General features: G+C 40.2%; 1 protein-coding gene across 6 annotated transcripts in view; it reads right to left on the bottom strand.

The window, feature by feature from the left end:
• Positions 1–22,341, bottom strand: part of CACNB2 (calcium voltage-gated channel auxiliary subunit beta 2) — a 403,231-nt gene that overhangs the window by 178,202 nt on the left and 202,688 nt on the right. Inside the window, exon 1 of one of the 6 annotated variants that reach the window (XM_055296697.2) lies at positions 19,824–20,092. The exons of the other annotated variants lie outside the window; for them this stretch is intronic. Coding sequence (XP_055152672.2) covers positions 19,824–19,874 — 51 coding nt within the window. The 5' untranslated portion in view covers positions 19,875–20,092. Of the gene's footprint in view, positions 1–19,823; positions 20,093–22,341 lie in introns of those variants that run through there. 6 annotated transcript variants of the gene reach the window in all.

Raw genomic sequence — 22,341 nt, 5'->3', positions numbered from 1 at the left:
GGCTACATAAATGTAATGGATGAGCCCAGGAAGCAGAGGGGAATGCTAAGACACAGGTGCTCCAAGCAGATAAAAGAATAAAGAGAGGTTAAGATAAAACTTAAGGGAACGCACACATTTAGTAGATGGGGAAAAAGTCAGACAAGAATGAGAGGTCATGTTCAGAGAAGTAGGAGGCAGGAAAAAAACCACAATGAGATGAAGGAGGGAATGAACAATGAACAGAAAAGAAAAGGTCAGCAGGAATTCGAATTGTGGACAAAACCTGTTGGCTTTGATGATTAGGAATGCATTCATGCTCCTTCCCACAGTCAGTAGGGAATATCACTGGTTTTGCAGCTAAGGATAGGGGAAAGGACATAGATTTTGAAATCAGACAGTCCTGTTCTGCTCTTTGATGGCTGTGTATTCAGCAGGTGCATAATCTGACAGCCTAGATGCAGGGGAATATGCAGCCAGCAAGTCGTCTAACAGGACAAGTTATGGAGCCCGCTCTCTTCACTCATGACTAGGTGTGGCCACCATATCTCAGCCCCGTCATCAAAGCTGCCACTTAAAGTTCTGTGCCTCAGTTTCCTTCTCTGTGAAATGGAAACAATAGGTCTGCCTCACAGGACTCTTGTGAGTGATAAATGAATTATTAGAAACACAGCATAAATATTGCCTTAAAAACAAAATAAAGCTGGGTGCAGTGGTGTGTGCCTATAATCCCAGCACTTTGTGACGCTGAGGCATGAGGATCCCTTTAAGCCAGGACTTTAAGATGAGCCCAGGCAACGACGTGAGATTCCATCCCTACAAAAAATAAAATTAGCCAGGTATGGTGGTGCACATATGTAGTCCCAGCTACTCAGGAGGCTGAGGCAAGAGGACCGCATGAGCCCAGGAGTTTGAGGCTGCAGTAAGCTGTAATTATTGCTCTACTGCACTCCAGCCTAGGCAACAGAGTGAGACTCTGTCTCTTAAAATAAACCTAAACTGAACTCTTTGTGCCTCAGTTTCCTCCCGTATATAAGAGAGGAAGCAGCACCTATTTCTGAGGTTGTTGGAATAACTGATGTCAAAGAAACTTCAAAGTTCATTCCCCTGTTCTTACAATGTTGATTCATCGGCAGTTTATTGGTGTCTTTCCTGAGCACCTGCTCTGTGTGACGTTGGATCACCCTATGCTCCTGCACTGTTCTTACCCGCCCTCCCCAGTATAGAGTCAAGTTCCTATGTTTATGGCTTAATTTGAATATAGAACGGTTTAATTTCCTCTTTGCACTCGTGGCTCAATTTACAACGCAAGACTCTTTAGTACCCCTCACGACAGCAACAAGCATAAGCATAAAAGTTAATCTTAACATCAAAATAATTCAAAGTACAATAATTAAAATTCAAGAGCTGTGGCCAAGAAACATGCCAGTTTAAGAACATCACACACCGGTGACTGTTGGGGGGTTGGGGGCTAGGGGAGGGATGGCATTAGGAGAAATACCCAATGTAGATGACGGGTTGATGGGTGCAGCAAGCCACCATGGCATATGTATACCTATGCAACAAACCTGCATGTTCTGCACGTGTACCCCAGAACTTAAAGTATGAAAAAGAAAAAAAAAAAAAAGAATGTTGCTTATAAGCTCCAGGCCAGGTGTGGTGGCTTGTGCTGGCAATCCTAACACTTTGGGAGGCCAAGGTGGGTGGATCACTTGAGGTCAGGAATTCAAGACCAGCCTGGCCAACATGGTAAAATCCCATCCCTACTAAAAATAAAAAAAAATTAGCCGGGCGTGGTGGCACACACCTGTAGTCCCAGCTACTCTGGAGGCTGAGGTGGGAGAATCACTTGAACCTGGGAGGCAGAGGTTGCAGTGAGCCGAGATGGCGCCCCTGCACTCTAGCCTGGGTGACAGAAGGAGACCCTGTGTCAAAACAAACAAACAAACAAAAAACAAACAAACAAAAAAACATTACTCACAAACTCCAAATATCATTCCCACATCTATTTATTTATTTTTGCGGGGGTAGGCTTCTCAAAGGACACGGGGTATTTTAGTTTAAGGTTATGTCTGCAAAATAGGTCCCTAAATAACACAGAAGTTAAAAAAAAGAAAATGGCTATTAGTATTTCAATGGTTATTAAGATCCCCAAAATGTTACTTTTCCATCATGACAATTTGTGCCACTGTTTGCCAGTTAAATTCAGGCCTGTATTAAAGCTGACATAACATTTCCTAGGAAACTGCTATGTAAAGAAGATTGCCTAGGAGAAAAACGCCATGTAAAGTTTTTCTAATATGGCCATATTTATGAAAAGAACAACAACAACAACACAAATCCTGAATTTAAATGTTTTGGTCTGTGATGCTGTGTTGACAGACACAAGGAATCTATAATCTATAAATAACCAAGTTATTTATTTTCGGGCTCTCATTTTATTCTATTGTTTGTTTCTTAAGCACAATTCACACTTCTTTGTCATCAACCTGAATTCTTTCCACTGCTTTTTATTTCCTAGCCAGCTTTCTCTATCATACTCTATTGCTCTGTTTATATGGTAAGTATCTTGAGTTAAAAAAAACTTGGCATATCACAAGCACAGCCACCTTGTACCTGTACAGGAAAACCAGATGTCATATTGCCAACACAAAGCAGTTAGAGAGAGAGAGAGCGAGCGAGAGAGAGGGAGAGAGAGAGCGCTCATTAGAAAAGGAATTTCCCTCACTCATTGCTGTATTCCTAGGTTCTAGAACAGCAGGTGGCACATACTAGTTGCTCAGTAAACATTTATACATTGAATAGATGGGCCAGGCATGGTGGCTCACACCTGTAATCCCAACACTCTGGGAGTCTGAGGTGGGTGGATCACTTGAGGCCAGGAGTTTGAGAACAGCCTGGCCAGCATGGTGAAAACCCATCTCTACTAAAAATACAAAAAATAGCCAGGCGTGGTAGCGCGTGTCTGTGGTACCAGCTACTCAGGTGCCTGAGGCAGGAGAATCACTTGAACCTGGGAAACAGACATTGCAGTGAGCCGAGATTGTGCCACTGCCCTCTAGCTTGGATGACAGAGTGAGACTCTGTCTCCAGTTAATCAATCAATTGAATGGATGAATGTGTTTTCCTGTTTCTGCATACTCCCTTCCATTCACTCATTCTTTCATTCCTTCCTTAAAGATTTGCCATGCACTGCGACAATGAAGTGCTGGATGTTGAGGCTTCTATAGTAGATGAGGCAAACATGATTCCTGCCCTCCATGCAGGAGGAGCTTATGGAGTTTATCGTCTAAACCAGTGGGTCCCCAAAAGGAGTGTTCCAGAAAGTACTGCTGGATTTTTGGTTGTTTCAACGATTGAGAGGCATTACAGGATGCTTGTACGCAGTGGCTAGGAATATACATGTCCTGCATTTTACACAACAACCCTATATGATTATAAGATGGATGTGCACCTCCTCTCACGATCTTCGACTATCCTGCTGGAATTCATATAGGTGAAAAATATAAAATTATCTGAACCTAGAATCTAAGTCTTTTTTGGATATGAGTACAAGTCTTTTTGCATAGTTGTAAAATATACTGAATTTTCCAGAAATGAAAGTACTGTGACAATCAATGAAAGATTGTACTTTGTTTGGAACTTTACCAAATTGCTAACTATTGTCTTTAATAGCCGCACGCCTGTAGGTGAACATCACTGCTAATCTGCACGTGCAGTGGCCCCATCCATGGGACTGCTTCCTCACATTTTCTAGTGTGGTTATGCCAGCATAATAACCCATTGAAATACACACTACCAGAGAATAAGTCAATCTTTTTATTTATTGGGTATTTTGACCCAAATGGTTTTTTAAAATTTGTGTGTTGGTTGTTTGCATTAACTATAAATTTCGCTTCAGGATGATAAAGAACGAGTGCTGAAATACAGGTGAAAGAAATTGAGTCTGGGCCAGGCACAGTGGCTCAAGCCTGTAATCCCAGCACTTTGGGAAGCTGAGGCAGGAGGATCGCGTGAGCCCAGGAGTTCGAGACCAGCCTGCACAACATGGGGAATCCTCATCCCTACAAAATATAAAAAAATTAGCCAGGTAGGGTGGCATGTGCCTGTGGTTCCAGCTACTTGGGGGCTGAGATGGGAGGACTGCTTGAGCCCTGGAGGTCAAGGCTGCAGTAAGCTGCAATCATGTCAGTGCACTCTAGCCTGGGCAATAGAGTGAGACTCTGTTTAAAAAAAAAAAAAATGAAGAAGAAGGAGAAGGAGAAGAAAGGAGAGGGGAGAGGACCAAAATGTAAACTGCTGGTCAAATAATTACATTTATATGAAGCAAACTGGGTGATGTGAATAATGGGAGAAGCTCCTTTGTGCAGTGTAGTCAGGAAAAACTTTTCTGCAGAACCACAGTCTGAGACGTTTAGGATCAAAGTAAAGGGCAGGGAAGAATATTCCAGTTTTAAAATAACAACAACGACAATAATAATAATCCAGCAAGACCAGAAAGGTGGAAAGAAGTTGGCTTGTTGGAGAAAGAGGAAAATAAGCAGCGATGATGAGGTGGAGTGAGATAGAGCACGGGGGATAGACAGTGGGCTTCCTGACGGTGCCCAGAATCAGCATGATGCAAAGTAGGTGCTGGGCAGTTGGGATAGTTGCATGAATGAAGCATCAGAAAAAAACAGGAGCAGAGGCCCAGCCTACGGCAGCTGCATCCTTGAAGGAAGCAAGATGTGTAAGCAATATCACAGCGGGGAAGGTGGGAAGGGAGGGCTGTGTTAATGCTCGGTGCAGTGGGCAGAGATCCAGGTCTCCTGGGACCTCCAGGGGGCTGCAGCCTGGGGGTGCCAGAGTCTCCGTGGAGCAACCCTTACAGAAACCGTCCAGAAAGTTGTGGGGTTTTTTGCATATTTTACCTGCATGTTAGTTGACTCAGACATTACAGAGGAGAATGAAAAATCAGAGGCTGGGCACGGTGGCTCACGCCTGTAATCCCAGCGTTTTGGGAGGCAGAGGCAGGTGGATCATGAGGCCAGGAGTTCAAGACCAGCCTGGCCAAGATGGTGAAATCCTGTCTCCACTAAAAATACAAAAAAATGAGGCTGGCCTGGTGCGGGCACCTGTAATCCCAGCTACTCGGGAGGCTGAGGCAGAGAATTGCTTGAACCCAGGAGGCAAAGGTTGCAGTGAGCGAAGATCACACCACTGCACTCCAGTCTGGGTGACAGAACAAGACTCTGTCTCAAAAAAACAAAAAAGAAAAATGAAATCAAACTTGCAGAGCCTAATCAGCTGGGCTTATGGCAGATACTTTTGTGATTATAACTAGGACTGAGTGTTAGCAGCAGCTCTGCCATAGCATCAAAAAATTAAATAAAGGCCACATTTATTCAAGTGTTGTAATCATTTGTGTAATATCATTCATCATCCCGAGAACAAATCATAGGTAACACTAACAGCAAATCGTTAATTACACATGGAAGCCCCATTTTTAAAAAAAGGACAATACATTTTTCTTTTCATTTATAACAACTTTTTTCTACCTAGGTTTACACCTGGAAAAGAACAACTACAAGTAATGTTTGTAAATGATAAGCTTCTCATCCAGAACTCCAAAATCTAGAAAGCTCAAATAACAAGAAGTGATAGAAGTACTATGTTAAGCACCTTGAAACACTTAGAGTGTACATGAAGAGTATCCCTTATCTGAAATGCCTGGGACAGAAGTGTTACAGATTTCAAATTTTATTTGGATTTTGGAATATTTGCATGTACATAATGAGACACATTAGGGATGGAACTCAAGTCTAAATACAACATTCATTAATGTTTCATGTACACTTTATACATACAGCCTCAAGGTAATTTTACATGATATTTTAAACAATTTTGTGCATGAAACAAAGTTTGTGGACGTTGAACCATCAGGAAGCAAAGGTGTCTCTAGCCTATGTAAGTACTCAAAAAGTTTTGGATTTCGGATTTTTGGATTTGGAACGCTCAACCTGTAATACTGAGCTTCAGATGTGACTTTGAAGAAAGAAACCACACATGGTTTTATGGTTGTGCTTTAGTTTAATTCTCTGAACCCTGCTGACCCCTGTGTAGATTATGCAGATATTTTCAGAACCAGAAAAGCCACTGCCCACCGCTTGCTCTGCCGGACTTCTACATTAAGTCCCCACTCCTCTGTTGTTGGGCCTGCTGGGTCCTGAGACTCCTCTAAAGATAGTTCCCCCACCCCTATAGCTGTAATTGAAAAACAAACACACAAGCAAAAACTGCAACAACAACACACGCAAAATAACCCTAGCTTTCCTTTCAGCCTTCATCTTCTGTGACCTCAGCTTCATCCAACACAATCAACCACACCATGACAATATCTGGCTCCTCTCCAGGCCCAACCATAACTGTCTTGGGTTCGGCTGCCATGTTTCTCTCCCCAGGACTCTTCCAACAGCCTTCTGACCTTTTCAAGGCCAGCACAAATTGGTGGAAGGCTGGAGAGTTGGGTGGTGGTTGGGACCAGGCACAGTGGAAAGTTCTCATAGGACCTAACCAAGGAGACTCTTCCCAAGACAGGCAAGCAGTTTAAGGGCCAAATCAGGAGGAAAAAAAGGAGCTAACACTTAACAAGTGTTTGTTAAATGATTAATACCTCATTATCATACAGCGCTTTACTATTTTGAAGATTTTCAAATTATATTTGAGCCTTGAGGTCTATAGGGGTCATACATCATTATTACTCCAAATGCAAAGGTAAGCAAATTGACTCTCAGGGATTTGACTCTGGGTGATTTGTCCAATGTCACCCAGCTAATTAAGGCCTACTATAGTTTTTTGACAGACTATACATTCCATTTAAATACTACCAAGTACTCATCAAGCTACTAGACACTTGCTGGTATTAATGAGTGCCAAGCATTTTCAAAATATTTACCAGAATATGAGTTTGCCCAATGCTTAGTAAGATTTATTGTTTACACTAGAAAGAAAACTTTGCTCATACTATTTCCTTATAATGCCTTTGGGCAAAAAAATAGATAAGGGCTTTTGTCAGAGTTAACAGACTAAACAGATACATGTGATGAACTGGAAGCCCTCAGCTGCCATACAGCAGTATAAAGAAAGTTTTTTCAGAACTAAGCTGGTAATCCAAATTTATACTCTCAAATTGGATTGCCATGAATCAGAAATGCTAATAGTTCATCACCCCTAGAATATTGTATTCTTTCTTATCAACCATTTGCTTCATTTTTCCCTCAAATTAAAGTCTTTTGTGGTTAATTTTACTTTGATGTGTACCTCATACTGAATCGACATAGATCGGTAAACTGTAAAGAAAAGAAATGCTTACATATTTCGTTTATATCATAAAGTTACGGAGTTAAAAACAGTTGAGAAGGCCTATGTCCTTAACTGACATTTTTCCAAGGCCATACAAACATACATTTCATACAGAATCATAATTGTTTTTTTTTGGAGACGGAGTCTTGCTCTGTTGCCCAGGCTAGAGTGCAGCAGCATAATCTCAGCTCACTGCAACCTCCGCCTCCCAGGTTCAAGCGATTCTCCTGCCTCAGCATCCAGAGTAGCTGGGATTACAGGGGCCCACCACTGTGCCTGGCTGATTTTTTATTTTTAGTAGAGATGGGGTTTCACCATCTTGGCCAGGGTGGTCTCGAACTCCTGACCTTGTGATCCACCTGCCTCAGCCTCCCAAAGTGCTGGGATTACAAGCATGAGCCACCGCATCCAGCATAGAATCATAAATTTTGAAAGCCCAGTTCTAATTTTAAAACATGTAGAATTATATGTAGGCCACATTATTGTAGAGCAATCATATTTCTCTAATAAAAGATAAGATTTCTTTCATTATCCTTTTTCTGAATAGATCACATTTTCCTGCTACCAGACATATTTCATGAATAAGAAAAATAACTTTATTAAAGTATTCTATAATTTATAGCTTTACTAGAGATGATGTAATACATTTGACGGATTCAAAATATGCTCACATATTCTGTTCACAGCTTATATTGATACAAATATATACGTTCCTTCATTTGCCCAGAACATGAGAAAATCCAATATACGAATAATTCCAAATTGTGCTAAATATTACATGTAAAGCATTCTCCCTTAAAAATGTCATATACTATGAAATGCTATGAAGCATGTTTCTTCTAAGTATTACTTGAAAAACATTTTTGCAACGAAACCTACGCAGTCCCTTGTAATTCATATAACAATTAAGTATGCACTTTTGAAAAATGACGTCTAATTAATAGAAACTCTTCCAAAGCAACAAGTGGGTAGCAAAACTAAGTAAACAAGAGTGCTTAAAAATGGAACTCCTGGAATGCTTTTAAACCATGTCACTTGCTTATCATTCACTGATTATTCCTGGTTTCTCTTTTCTTTCTTGATTTATCAATCCTACTGTTCCCTATTTCAGTACTCTTCCATGATAACATTAGACCAAATTCCACAACCTAAGAGCTTTCATACAGTGGTGACATGTGCTATCTTCATAGCCCTGTATGATAAAGTAATTATGTTCTCTTGGTGTTGTAAGAATTAAGGAGATCAGATGCCATGCTTTTTCCCTGCTTCACTGAGGAGCTCTGTCATGGGACATGATGCATAGAAGTCCACTCAACTCATGCGATCAGAAAGGTAACAGGAATATATCAGAATATCAAATGTCTTACCCTTATATAAGGATAAGAATGAAGTACGCAGAGGCTGGCTTGGATGCAAAAATGTACTTTTAAGTTCATATAACAATTTTAGGTTGAATGCCTATTCATCTTGGGCATTGCATTGAGCGCGCAGAAGAAATAGACCTGTCAAAATATCATCTGTCGGAGCTCTGCAAACAGGTCAAACATCCTTTTTAGGAGACTCTGAACAGGCCTTGAGAGAGCAGCAGGAGTATAGAACATTTGAAATTCTCTATGTCTATATATGTGTTTTAAATGTCATCACTCTCTTTCTTTGGTTTGCAAAAACTGTCACCCATTTTGACTTGTTGAATCAATGAATTCATCAGGAAAAAAAGCCTCTAATAGCAATCACACTTTAAAAGAGACTTTCCCTAACTTTGAAAGCAATACAACCAAAGAATCTTAAACTATGTGAAAAACTTTCCTAATTTTGTAATTAAGAACTGATCTAGTTTATGATGTTGAACTCAATTCATTTTGTTTCCTTTTGTTCCAGATTAAGGGCAGAGAGGAAATTATGCAAATACACTGGGTTGGAAATTATTTCTCTCGGCTTGTACAGACCATCTGGTTTTCCATGGTAGAGTGAAAAAGGCAGAAAACGGTAACAATAGAAAAACATGTGTTTCCAACAAAATCCTGAAGAATGCTTTGAAATTTCTGCATGTAGCAAGTCATTTTCCAGTTCATCATCTCACCCAATTAAAAAATATAGGTAGAGGAATGTAAAGAGACAGTAATCATTGTATATAGCAGATCACTGAATATGTGGTATATAGCAGAATCAGAAAAGATCTCTAGCACAGTCCAATTTCCCCAAGCACCTTCTTTCTTGCCTTATGATACTTTATCACAGAATTAATTGTCTTCTCATCTGTAATACAACATGATGACAGGATACAAAATATATTTAGTCCTAAGCCTATATTTGCAAAAGAAACGTATTTCAAAGATCCCAAGAAACCCTGATGAGAAATCTGGTTATAAATACACATTTTAGCGAAAAAAAACAAAAAAGAAAGGGTGTATATGTGGCCTTTATAAAAATATATTTACTTTGTTTTTATATACATTCTCCTGTGAGAATGACTCTATGCTATGGTTTTTCCGAAAAGTAGCTGGCATATAATAAGAAAAAAGCAGCTCATTTAAAAAAATTCTAGTTGATCATTCTAGAAGATTGAAAACTATGTTAACAAGAGTTACTTGTTTAGAGAAGATTAAAAATGGTTTTTAACTGTGATGGGAGGATGGCTTGGGCTCAGGAGTACAAGGCTACAGTGAACTACGATTGTGCCACTGCACTCCACCATGGATGACAGAGCAAGACCCTGTCTCAAAAACAACCACCACCACCACCAAACAACCAAACAGAAAATGGTTTTTAAAACACAAGTTAATTTTAAGATGATCTTGGTATCAGACCCATGGGGTGATTTTCATTAACTCTGCCTAGGACATAAATAGCTGGCCTTTTGTTCTGCTGCGTGAAGGCCTGACAGGCCTGGTGGACTCCTGGAGGGCTGATGGGCAATCTCACCTCCTGCTACAGGACCTGCAGGGTTCAAAGTCAAGGAGGTGCCCCTGGGTGAAGATTCAGGGAACCTAAAGCCCTACTCCTGAGGGAACGCCGGCTGCTCTAGTAGCTGGGGCCATAAGAAAGGGCAGTCACCAGAGGCAAAACAAACAAAAACAAGGAGGCACAGGCAGTGCTGTGTGTGCTGCGTGCACGGAAGAGGCTGCCCTTTTGCTTCCGATTCCTGCTTTTGCCACTGACACTTGTGGGACCTCAGTCTAGTGACAAACTTGACTGTGCTGAGATGCTTCATCTGCCAACTAGAGATAATCATGTGTCTACTTCATTGGGTTGTTATGAGAATTATTTTTTTTTTTATTATGTAAAAAAAAATTTTTTGAGACTGAGTTTCGCTCTTGTTGCCCAGGCTGGTGTGCAATGGCACGATCTCGGCTCACTGCAACCTCCATCTCCTGGGTTCAAGCGATTCTCCTGCCTCACCGTCCTGAATAGCTGGGATTACAGGCACTCGCCACCATGACTGGCTAATTTTTTGTATTTTTAGTAGAGACAGGGTTTCACCATGTTGGCCAGGCTGGTCTCAAACTCCTGACCTCAGGTGATCCACCCACCTCGTCCTCCCAAAGTGCTGGGATTACAGGCATGAGCCACCGCGCCCAGCTGTTATGGAATTAAAAAAATAATAATAAAGCATTTGGCCTTATGCAACATACATGCACAATACATGTGGGTTTTTATTAAATTGCATTTTAAGCATTTTGACAAAATATGCATAACATACGATTTACCATTTGAGCCAATTTTAAGCATACAGTTCAATGGCATTGAATACATTCACATTATTGGGCAGCCATCACCATCTTCTATCTCCAGGACCTTTTTTTTTTTTAAATCATCCCCAGCTGAAAGTCTGTCCCCATTAGACACTAACTCCCCACTCCCCTCTTCTCCCAGCCCCTGGCAACCACCATTCTAGACTCTGTGAGTCTATTCTAGGTCCCTTATATAAGTGGAGTCATTCCCTATTTGTCTCCTTGTGTCTGGCTCGTCTCACCTAGCAGACTGTCGTCAATTTTAATGGCATTTTGAGCCAGGTTTATGCTGCTGGAATGGAAAATGGTCCCAGAGAACTCACACAAACTCAGTTGTGGAAATTAAACCAATATCTATTTTCTCAGCCTAAAAGCAGATACCGCATCAACAATTGGACCCGTTCTTCTTCGGTCTATTAACTTAGGTCACTGTAGTATGCTGGAGCTCCGGGAAAACGGTTCTTTTTAGGTCTCTTTAAACAAATGACTTTCAACAACATTTTCACCAACTCGTTGTTCCAGCCACAGCATCACATCCTTCAAATAGAAGCAGTCAAGTGGAGGCTGCATGGGGCACTCTGAATCTTATCACACCTCCTGCAATGTCCTGTGAATGCCCACCCTTCATATAAAGTACAAAGAAGGGAAGAAAGGCTGAGGTCTCTTTGTTCTGTTTGGTGGGTCTCATTCTGTCACTCGGCCTGGAGTGCAGAAGCACGATCACAGCTCACTGCAGCCTCAACGTCCGGGGCTCAAGTGATCTCTCACCTCAGCCTCCAAAGGAGCTGGGATCACAGGCGCACACCACCACATGTGGCTAATTTTTAAAAAATATTTGTAGAGACAGGGTCTCCCTACGTTGTCCAGGCTGGTCTCAAACTCCTGAGCTCAAACGATCTTCCCATCTTGGCCTCCTAAAGTGGTAGGATTACAGGCATCAGCCATCTTGCCTGGCCTAGTTCTGAGGTCTCTTTAAAATACACCCTTTTTATCTGGGCACAGTGGCCCAAACCTGTAATCTCAGCACTTTGAGAGGCCAAGGCGGGTGGATCACCTGAGGTCAGGAATTCCAGACCAGCCTGGCCAGCATGGTGAAACACCATCTCTACTAAAAATACAAAAATAGCCGGGCATGGTGGTTCACGTCTGTAGTCCCAGCTACTCGGAAGGCTGAGGCAGGAGAATCAGGAGGTGGAGGTTGCAGTGAGCCGAGATCAGGCCACTGCACTCCAGCCTGGGTGACAGAACAAGACTCTGTCTCAAACAAACTATCTGTCTGTCTGTCTGTCTGTCCGTCCGTCCTTTTTCTGAGTTCAAATTTAGCCCATACAACCACCTTGGGCCTCTGTATTCCAGCTACAGTGCCAAACATATGTATCTTAATTAAATCATTGTAAAGAGACAGTTGACAAAATTATTCTCTAATTGTTGTCATTCAGTAAGTATACTAAATTGAACTTAATTCCACAATTTCCAAATTTTCAACTGATCTTTTACCCTGAGAGTTCTTTAAATATTTATGTCTATAATTTAGAAATTCATGATTTCTCAAAAGGTACATGGTTGCAAACGTGTTTTTATCTTGTTATGTTATCCAAGTAAGTGCCAATTTCCTCAACAGACGCCACATTTAACTTCACCTAGATAGTACTCAACACATCACATGTGAGTCATTAAAATTTTGGGAAGTATCAGGAGGCTTTTCTTTTTTCTATATTGTTATATTTGGGTGGATATACGTGTTTTTTTAAAGAATGCCCAGATATCAAATCAGCATTAATTATTCACAGCCCACTGTAAAGGACTTGGAAGCTGAGCTGTGCATGACGCTCAAAACCTTCTGATGTAGAATTTAGTCTTGAAAAATTCCTTTCAAGTGTTTATATTGAACATTAAATCTTATTAAGCGAAGTCACAAAAATAGTCATCAACCCGGGTCCAACAGAAAAGATCTCAGGCTCATCAGGTTTCAGGTTGCAGAAATACCTGTGTTGTTAGAAACATGGTCTCAAGATTGAAGGTACATTCCTTAAGTAATTACTAGGGCTTCAAAGTAAAGACAAAACTAGGGACAGCTATTCTCAGATGCTGTAAGGATACTGCATTACCTGTATAGGCTTTTACAGCCTCCCAAACAGAGCTGTAGAGAGATAAAAATTATTGCCTTCATTGTATAGGAGAAAAAAAAAGGCCTAGAGATGTTAATCAACTTGCTCAAAAACTAAGGAGCCAGTGCTAGAATTAAGAATAAAATCTTGGCTGGGCACGGTGGCTCAAGCCTGTAATCCCAGCACTTTGGGAGGCCAAGGTGGGCGGATTGCCTGAGCTCAGGAGTTCACGACCAGCCTGGGCAACATGGTCTCTACTAAAACACACACACAAAATAGCCGGGCGTGGTGGCATGCGCCTGCAGTCCCATCTACTCAGGAGGCTGAGGCAGGAGACTTGCTTGCATCCGGGAGGCAGAGGTTGCAGTGAGCCAAGATCTCACCACTGCACTCCAGCCTGCCAGCCTGGGTGACAGAGCGAAACGCCATCTCAAAAAAAAAAAAAAAAAAAAAAAAGGATAAAATCTTGTTCCTGTCCTTTTGGTGCAGTCAGATATGTCCATCCTACTATGTTTTCAAATCAAAGCCTTTTTCTTCTATTAAGAAGATTAGGTGGCACAGAACAGTATGAAACAGACTTTGTAAAGAGTGCACTTTTATCAGTGAGTATGGCCCCTTCTGACTGACAGCAGCGGGTCTATTTTGTGTGTTGGTAGCACAATTAAGGATCTTGGACGTGATTTCACGGGTCAGGTTTTTCTCTTCTCTGATGTCCAAAAAGCCACCAACAGGCCAGGCGCAGTGGCTCACACCTGTAATCCCAGCACTTTGGGAGGCCAAGGCAGGTGGATCACTTGAGTTCAGGAGGTTGAGACCAGCCTGGGTTACAAAGTGAAACCTTGTCTCTACAAAAAAACACAAAAATTAGCCAGGCATGGTGGCACACATCTGTAGTCCCAGCTACTCGGGAGGCTGAGGTGGGATGATGGCTTGAGCCTGGGAGGCGGAGGTTGCAGTGAGCTGAGATCGTATCACTGCACTCCAGCCTGGGCAACAGAGCGAGACCCTGTCCCCACCCCAGCTCCCTGCCCCGATCCCCCTAAAAAGCCACTAACATTAACAAAGCTAGGTAACTGAACAAAGGTTGAAGGAAAAGTGATGACTATTTGTGAATTAACAAATGACATGATATTACATTAAGATCAAAATGTCAGCAGATCCTTTACCAGAAAACCATATAGAAACTTCCAGTTCTGGCCGGGTGCGGTGGCTCGTGCCTGTAATCCCAGCACTTTGGAAGGCCGAGGTGAGTGGAACTCGAGGTCAGCAGTTTGAGACCAGCCTGGCCAACATGGTGAAAGCCCGTCCCTACTAAACATACAAAAATTAGCCGGGCATGGTGGCGGGCACCTGTAATCCCAGGTACTCAGGAGGCTGAGGCAGGAGAATCGCTTGAACCCAGGAGGCAGAGGTTGCAGTGAGCCAAGATCATGCCACTGCACTCCAGCTTGGGCGACAGAGTGAGACTCCATCTCAAACAAATAAAAGAAAGTTCCAGTTTTCCAACTCTTAAGAGGAGAGCGGAAGATCTCTGAATGGCCACTGGAGGGGGAGCCCTGCAGGAAGCTACAAAGGCACAGGGTCCCTGCCAGTCCCTGCCAGCACTGAATCAACAGAAACGTGATGATATGTTGGCTTGTGCTGTCCCTGACAATGTAAAACCTATGAACAGAAAGTTGAGACAGAATTCACTCTTCATATTAAGCATGCTTCGGTCAGATGTGACCTTTTCCTTATTCTACGTAATGGTTATTAGCTCCCTGTCAAAAACAAGTGAGATATCTGAATAAAGTCAAAAGCTTTTTGCTCCACATTCCGAAAGTGAGGCTTAATCCTGTGACTAGTCTATCTGTTGATTTCTAATTACACGAATACTATTTCTTCAAGCCAACCTCTAGAAATATCAGTAGGGTATTACAATATAAATTTAAGATAAATTTATACGAAAGACAGTATTTTGATAGCATAGTATTGGATAGGGGAAAAACTACTCCACAGTTAATTTGGTAAGGAGCTACTCATTTTTTTTTTTTGTTTTTGTTTTGTTTTAGGGAGTGGAGTGTGTTTAACAGGAAAGAAAGTAGGAAGAAGCTCCCCCATACAGAGACAGACGGACGAGAGTTCCAAGGCGAGAGAGGGAAAGCCTGTTAATATCCAACAAATAAAAAGTAACCTTTTAATCTAAATGCCGGAAGCCTAATGAAACAATTCGCACAGAAATACAAAGAATATATAAATATTCACCTTCAGGAGTAATCCACTAAACAGACATTAAAACAGTGCTGTATAACTATTTACATGAGAAGCAATCATTAATACATAATACTGCATACATTGTGATAAAATTAGTATATGAATAATATTGGCATTGTCCACTGGTAGAATTTGGAAAAAAAGATACCAAAGGCATAGCCAGGGACTTATAAGAACATTTAAACCCACTCACTGTGCAAATAATTCCATATCTGATAATTTATCTCAAATAAGTTATTTAATGGAGCTGAAAACCATATGTTCAAATTTGTTATTATAGATCTATCTATAAAAACAAAATTATAAAATCAATTAAAAATCTCAAAATAAATGACCATTTTATTGGACAATCAATGGCAGATCGGCATAATGTTATACTATGCTGATTAAACAGTGATCTCAAAATAAGGTTGAAGGAAAAAAGGCAGAACCCACAACTGTCTGAACACTGCAGTTACAACTATAAAAATATGTATGCTTGTAGAAAAGAATTGCAGTATAATATGCCAGCATAAAAATATCTGACCACGGCATGGTGAGCTTGTGGGGTATTCCTACACCCACATTCTTTTAATATTTCTTCTGTTTTATTTTATTATTTTATTTTGAGATGGAGTTGTTGCCCAGGCTGGTGTTGTTCAGGCATGAGTCACTGCACTCAGCCTATTTCTTCTATTTTTAGTAGTAAAAACTTAAATTACTTTGAAAGATAAAGCTCTTTTCACACCTGTAATTCCAGCACTTTGGGAGGCCGAGGTGGGTGGATCACTGAGGTCAGGAGTTTGAGACCAGCCTGACCAACATGCTGAAACCGCGTCTCTACTAAAAATACAAAAAAAATTAGCTGGGGATGGTGGCGGATGCCTGTAATCCCAGCTACTTGGGAGGCTGAGGCAGGAGAAACGCTTGAACTGGGAGGTGGAGGTTGCAGTGAGCCAAGATCATGTCACTGCCCTCCAACCTGGGTGACAGAGTGAGACTCTGTTTAAAAAAAAAAAAAAAAAAAGTTTTGTCAATTTAATAATGAAAATAACTGCAAATCTCTATCGCGACTGCACAAAATGACTATTTCCAGAAACTGATCGTTTTATGGGGCAACGTAAAATCAAACAGGATGGCACCTCTTGATGCTGAAGCCAGCATCTCCATGTACACACATTAGCCACCAGGCCTTATGAACATTATACTTACATTTAAATACAAATTATATCTGAAGAGTGGTGTAGAAGCCTGCGGCCTTAGATCATTATTTGTCTTATAACATACAGGAATACGCAGTCACATGCTAACTTTCGTGTTTTTTTTTTTTTTTTTTTTTTTTGATAAATGCTTGAGCAATATAAAAGTAAAGAGGAAGAAAAAAATAATCAACCCAAACTTACTAGCCTTCTTAGAATACTTCATCATCATCATCTTATTTGTTCTCTCAGGCTTACACCCACTCAAGATTTATTTATTTATTTATTACCATTTAGAAGTTGAGGACCACTTTGATAATTGACAGAAGCTAGAAAATGTTCACATATGCAGAGACTGAAATATTTGCACACAGTTTTAGAGTGTTTGTATTTGCTTTCTCCTCCCAGCCTGCTGAAAGCCGACCCACAGGTCTCCAATTAGGAGTCACACTTCACAAGGGGGACATTTAATCTCTCCCCCTGTCCTCCAATATGCAAATAAAAAATCAACTCATCACTTTCCTTTGCTGCCTATCAGAAATATCATAGTTTGGGATTTCAGAGCTCAGTTCTTTCATTCCTAGCTATTGTAGAAAATATAGGAAGGCACACACCTTCCCTGAATAACTCTAGGAACTATGCTAAGCCATCTATATAGTTATATTCTATGCATGTACTCTGATCTTTTTAAAAAATTCTCACAAGTATCTTGAAACACAGTTATTATTATTCCTAATTTTACAGATGATGAAACTGAGGCTCAGAGAAGATAAATCTGCCAAATCACACCATTATTTAGGGGATGGTTTAGTATTCAACGTCAAGTCTGACTGGTTCCAAACACTTGCTCTTAACCACAGTCAGAAAAAAACAAAAATTATGGGTAATAATAATAATAATAAAAACCTGACCAAATCAGGGAGATCATTGTTATTTGGAGGAAGGGAAGAAACGATAGACAAGAAGTGACCATCTGGATCTAAGAATAATGGCACTCAATTGCAGTTATTAAAGATACCATGTTCAAGAAATTTACAATGCAACAATACCAGGATTCATAAATAAATTGTGCACTTAAATTAGTTAGACTGATCTATATATATTTGCCTTTGGCAGTAGAAAGTAATTACACCAAATTGCATTGGTTTATTGATTTCATTTTAATGCACAATGAGAATTAAATGGGTAATATCTAAATGTGTTTTCTGCATTTGGGGTTTGGAATGACTTTAGAAGGTACTGAAATAAACTGAAACTGATATAAAAACTGAAATCATACTTAGGATTAGAACAAAAATAAAGACCACACAGTTTATTTAGCATTCTAAACAACTATCCCATAATACATATACAGGCACATATAAATATACATATATGAATATACATATGTATAATTTTAAAAATTATCTCCATTTATATTCTTGTCCAAACTTGAAAGAAGCATTTCTGTCATTACTGGAGAACTTTGAGAAAGACTGAATTTAAAGTGTTGAATGGTTATAAAGATTATAATATAAAGAGTTATTTTAAACATTAACCATTCAAAAATCCAAAAATCCATGTATTTATAAGCCCTACTCAAGCACAGTTATTAGTTAAAATGAGAAGTAGCCAGGCCATAGGAAACAAAAAGTCTGTTTTTAGGGAAGAAGTAATTTAAAAGACTAAACATCCCTGTGCAGATTCCCCATAATGCTTAAAGACAGGACTAAAATTAATTGTAGGATAAATTATTCATGTGATAATTACTATTTCTGTAGACACGGATCTTGCTGTGCTGCCCAGGCTGGTCTCTAGCTTCTGGTCTCAAGCGATCCTCCCACCTTGGCCTCCCAAACTTTTGGGATTACAGCCACCATACCTGGCCTCGTGACTATTTAATATCATACGGATTGTCATTCTTACTAAATAACTGTGACATAATTGTGACCAGTTTTGTTGCTGAAAATATTCAAAATGGCCAATAGAATGTATTTGGCAATTTGCGTTTTAGGTTATACATGTTTTCGTAATTCATAGAATTCCTCTGCAGGAAAAAATATAGCAGTTATTTCATGTTTGATAATCTTAAAAAGCAAGCAAGTTTACAGGAAATGATTCCAGATGTACTCAAACAGGTACTGAATAATTTCTAAACTGGACATGAGTAGCATTTGATAGTTGGGTGTGACATATCTAATGCCCAGAAACTGTTGATAATTAGTGTATACATTGCCAGCCATGTCAGAACCTAAAGAAATACAATTGTCACATACAATACTTAACGAGGGCCAACACAGCAAGTCAAATTCTGTATCTTCAGAAAACTTAAAGTAAAATCTAATAAAAGAATCATCAAAATCACATGAAAAGTATCTCAGTTTCCAGTTTCATAGGACACAACACAGAAGAAATGACCACAATGATATTTCCTAGCAAGTATTTTTTTTCTCTATTATGCTAAATTTAGTATAGGTTGGAACAATTAGAAACAAAAGAAGGATTTAAAATAATTTTTAGACAAAACGTATTAATTTTCAAAAGGTATTTTCATGTCCTATTAGCACAGATATTTGTAACTTCATGATTCTTATTTTTACAGGCTCTAGTTCAGTTTTAGGTTCAGGGCTTTTTTGTGCATGTTTTCATCCTTTCCTAAAAAGGCGCCAATAAATAATAATATGGTCTTTTCTTTAAAAGTTCTAAACCAAATCGAAAGACCCAAACAGTCAGTCCTCATGTGGCAAAGCTTTATATTTAAGTATTTTAAACTTTAGACTCTCATGTTTATATTTCATTAAATTCAAAATTTCTAAAGTGATGAATAGTAAAAGAATCTTAATTTGCAGCAACACAGCAAGTCAGACCATCCTGATTTACACAGATAGGTCTCAGACACACAAAAAGTCAGTGGCTAGGCTGTCAGAATGATACTCAAGACAAGTGCTGGTCTATAGCTGGAAAAAGCATTTTCATTTTCCACTAAATTTGTCTGCACCGGGACACTCTCCCTAAGCTACTAAATGAAGCTCAGTAAGAAACAGTTTAAAACCAGAGTTACTGTTTCACTTGCTTAAATCACCACAGCATTAAAGTAATAACACTGTGAATGGCAACATTTCTGGCAAGATAAGAAAGTCTAAAAAGTTAAGTAACTAGTATGATTTTAGCTCAAGCTCGGCAACAGTTCTATGCATTCCTGTTTTCTTTAAACCACACCGTGCATCTGGCCGGCTTCTCTCCCGTATGCTTACCCCAGGAATAATGTATTTAGTTTGAGGAGCTATAAGGCGTCTGTCAAGCATGCTAGACCAATTCCAAGTGCGCCCAGCACTCCAGCAGGAATTTTCTTCACAGGAGCAAGAATTCAGGACTAGCTAAAGGCAGCCAAGTCTTGCTTTGCTGAACAGCATAGCAACTGCTTTCCTTTTTCTTGCTGGCTTGGGCTGTGTAGTCTTAGTTAGTGTGACTTTCTAAAGTTCATCGGATCACAACAGCTCTCTGTTCCAGAACCACTTAGGCAGAGCAGAGGAGCTCATCAAAGTCAATTAACAAACGCAAGTGGGAGGGTCTTATCCTCCTCTGAATTACGTCAGCTGGCTTGGAAGACAGACGCCTGCAAACTTGTCAAAGTACAGTAACACTTCATTAGTATCAGATGCGACAGGTCCCTCCAGGCAGCCAGGACTCCAGCCCTGCTCGAGAATCCTTTCTTCAGAACAGAACAATAGGTTGCATAACTGGATAAGCTGTTAGCATTCAAAGAAACTACTGCCTTGAAAGTCTGCAATAAAAGTAAAAATATTTTTCTACTCCCACCCACTGAAGAAATATTTTCTCTTCTGCACACAAGAAAGTGATATCTTTCTTTTTTTGTTGCCTTTCAAGTTCTCAGTGTGTGTGGAAAATCTGATTTTTTTCACAGTCAAATGAGTATCACTTGGAGACATTTACCTTTTGTAAATTAAAAACTTCTTTATATTAAAAGACAGCATTAAAAATTGAAACAATAAACACAATATTCTGTGAGCATGCTTGCAGCACACACATATATGTATACATACAGGTATTACAGAACTCCTATAAATCAAAAGACTCACAACTAAAAGAACATGGAAGACAAGACATGAATAGATAAATCACAGGAGATAAAATTCTAGTGGTCAATAAACAGGACTTCCTTTCTAATCAGGAAATACAAACTGCAATCACAGTTTACCATTTTGCACCCATCATGGTGGAAATATTTTTTAAAAATCTGAAAATCTCAGATCTTGGTGAAAATGTCAAGAAGGGGATGGCAAGCTACGGCCCACAGTCAAGCTCAGCCAGCCACCTGTTTTGTATAACCTGCAAGCTAAGAATGTGTTTTACATTTTTAAATTACTGGGGAAAAAATAAAAAACAGAATGGTATTTTGTGGCACATCACAATTACATGAAATTCAAATCAATGTTCTTAAATAAAGGTTTATTGGAACATACAGCCTTGTTCATTTATGTATGCTCCATGGCTGCTTTTGTGCTACAAGAGCAGTCGTAGCAACAGAGACCATGTAACTTACAAAGCCTTAAATATGTCCTACTGGCCCTTTACGGAAAAGGTTTGTAAGCCCATGATGCAGAGTAACTAGACTTTCACATACTGTTGGTGGGAGAATATCTTATTTATTTATTTATTTATTTAGAGACAGAGTCTTGCTGTGTTGCCCAGGCTGGAGGGCAGTGGCACAATCTCGGCTCACTGCAACCTCTGCCTCTCAGGTTCAAGACATTCTCCTGCCTCAGCCTCCTGAGTAGCTGGGATTATAGGCAAGTGCCATCACACCTGGCTAATTTTTGTATTTTTAGTAGATACGGGGTTTCAGCATATTGGCCAGGCTGGTCTCGAACTCCTGACCTCAAGTGATCGGACTGCCTTGGCCTCCCAAAGTGCTGGGATTACATGCATGAGCCACTGTGCCCGGCCTGTTGGTGGGAGTATAAACTGGTACAGTCACATTAGATATTTAGCAAGATATAATGAAACTGTTGATGCACAAGTACTTAGGCTTGGCATCCTACCCCTCAATACATACCCAGAGATACCCTCACATGAGTACACAGGGATGTGCATGAACAAAATGTCCCTAGCTACACTGAGGGGCTGTAGTAAAAAACAGGAAACAGGCTGGGCATGATGGCTCACGCCTATAATTCCAGCACTTTGGGAAGCCGAGGTGGGAGGATCATTTGAGCCCAGGAGTTTGAAACCAGCCTAGGCAACAAAGGAAGACCCCATCTCTGCAAAAAAATTTAAAAATTAGCTAGGCATGGTGGCATGTGCCTGTGGTCCCAGCTACTCAGGAGGCTGAGTTGGGAGGATCATTTGAACTTGAGAAGTAGAGGCTGCAATGAGCTATGATCATACCACTGCACTCCAGCCTGGGTGGAGCGAGACCCTGTTTCAAAAAGAAAAAAGAAGGAAAGAAGGAAAGAAGGAAAGAAGGCAGGAAGGCAGGAAGGAAGGAGAGAAAAAAAGAAAGAAAAAGAGAGAAAGAAAGAAGGAAGGAAGGGAAAGAAGGAAAGAAAAAACCTAGAAGCATATCAACAGAAAAGTGGATAAAATTTTGGATACTATTCAGTAGTGAAAGTGAAGGGTCTGGAAGTTACCTACTTCAGTAAATCCCTACAAACACCATGTTGATAGAAAAATCAAGTTTTGGAACTTTAAGGTACCTTAAGAACCTGTATGTACAAGTGTTCCCTTTTCTCCACACCCTCACCAACACTT

This window comes from Symphalangus syndactylus, chromosome 10 (genome assembly GCF_028878055.3).
Source record: "Symphalangus syndactylus isolate Jambi chromosome 10, NHGRI_mSymSyn1-v2.1_pri, whole genome shotgun sequence".
In the NCBI taxonomy this organism is placed as follows: domain Eukaryota; kingdom Metazoa; phylum Chordata; class Mammalia; order Primates; family Hylobatidae; genus Symphalangus; species Symphalangus syndactylus.
This window is presented reverse-complemented; position numbering and strand designations above follow the sequence as displayed.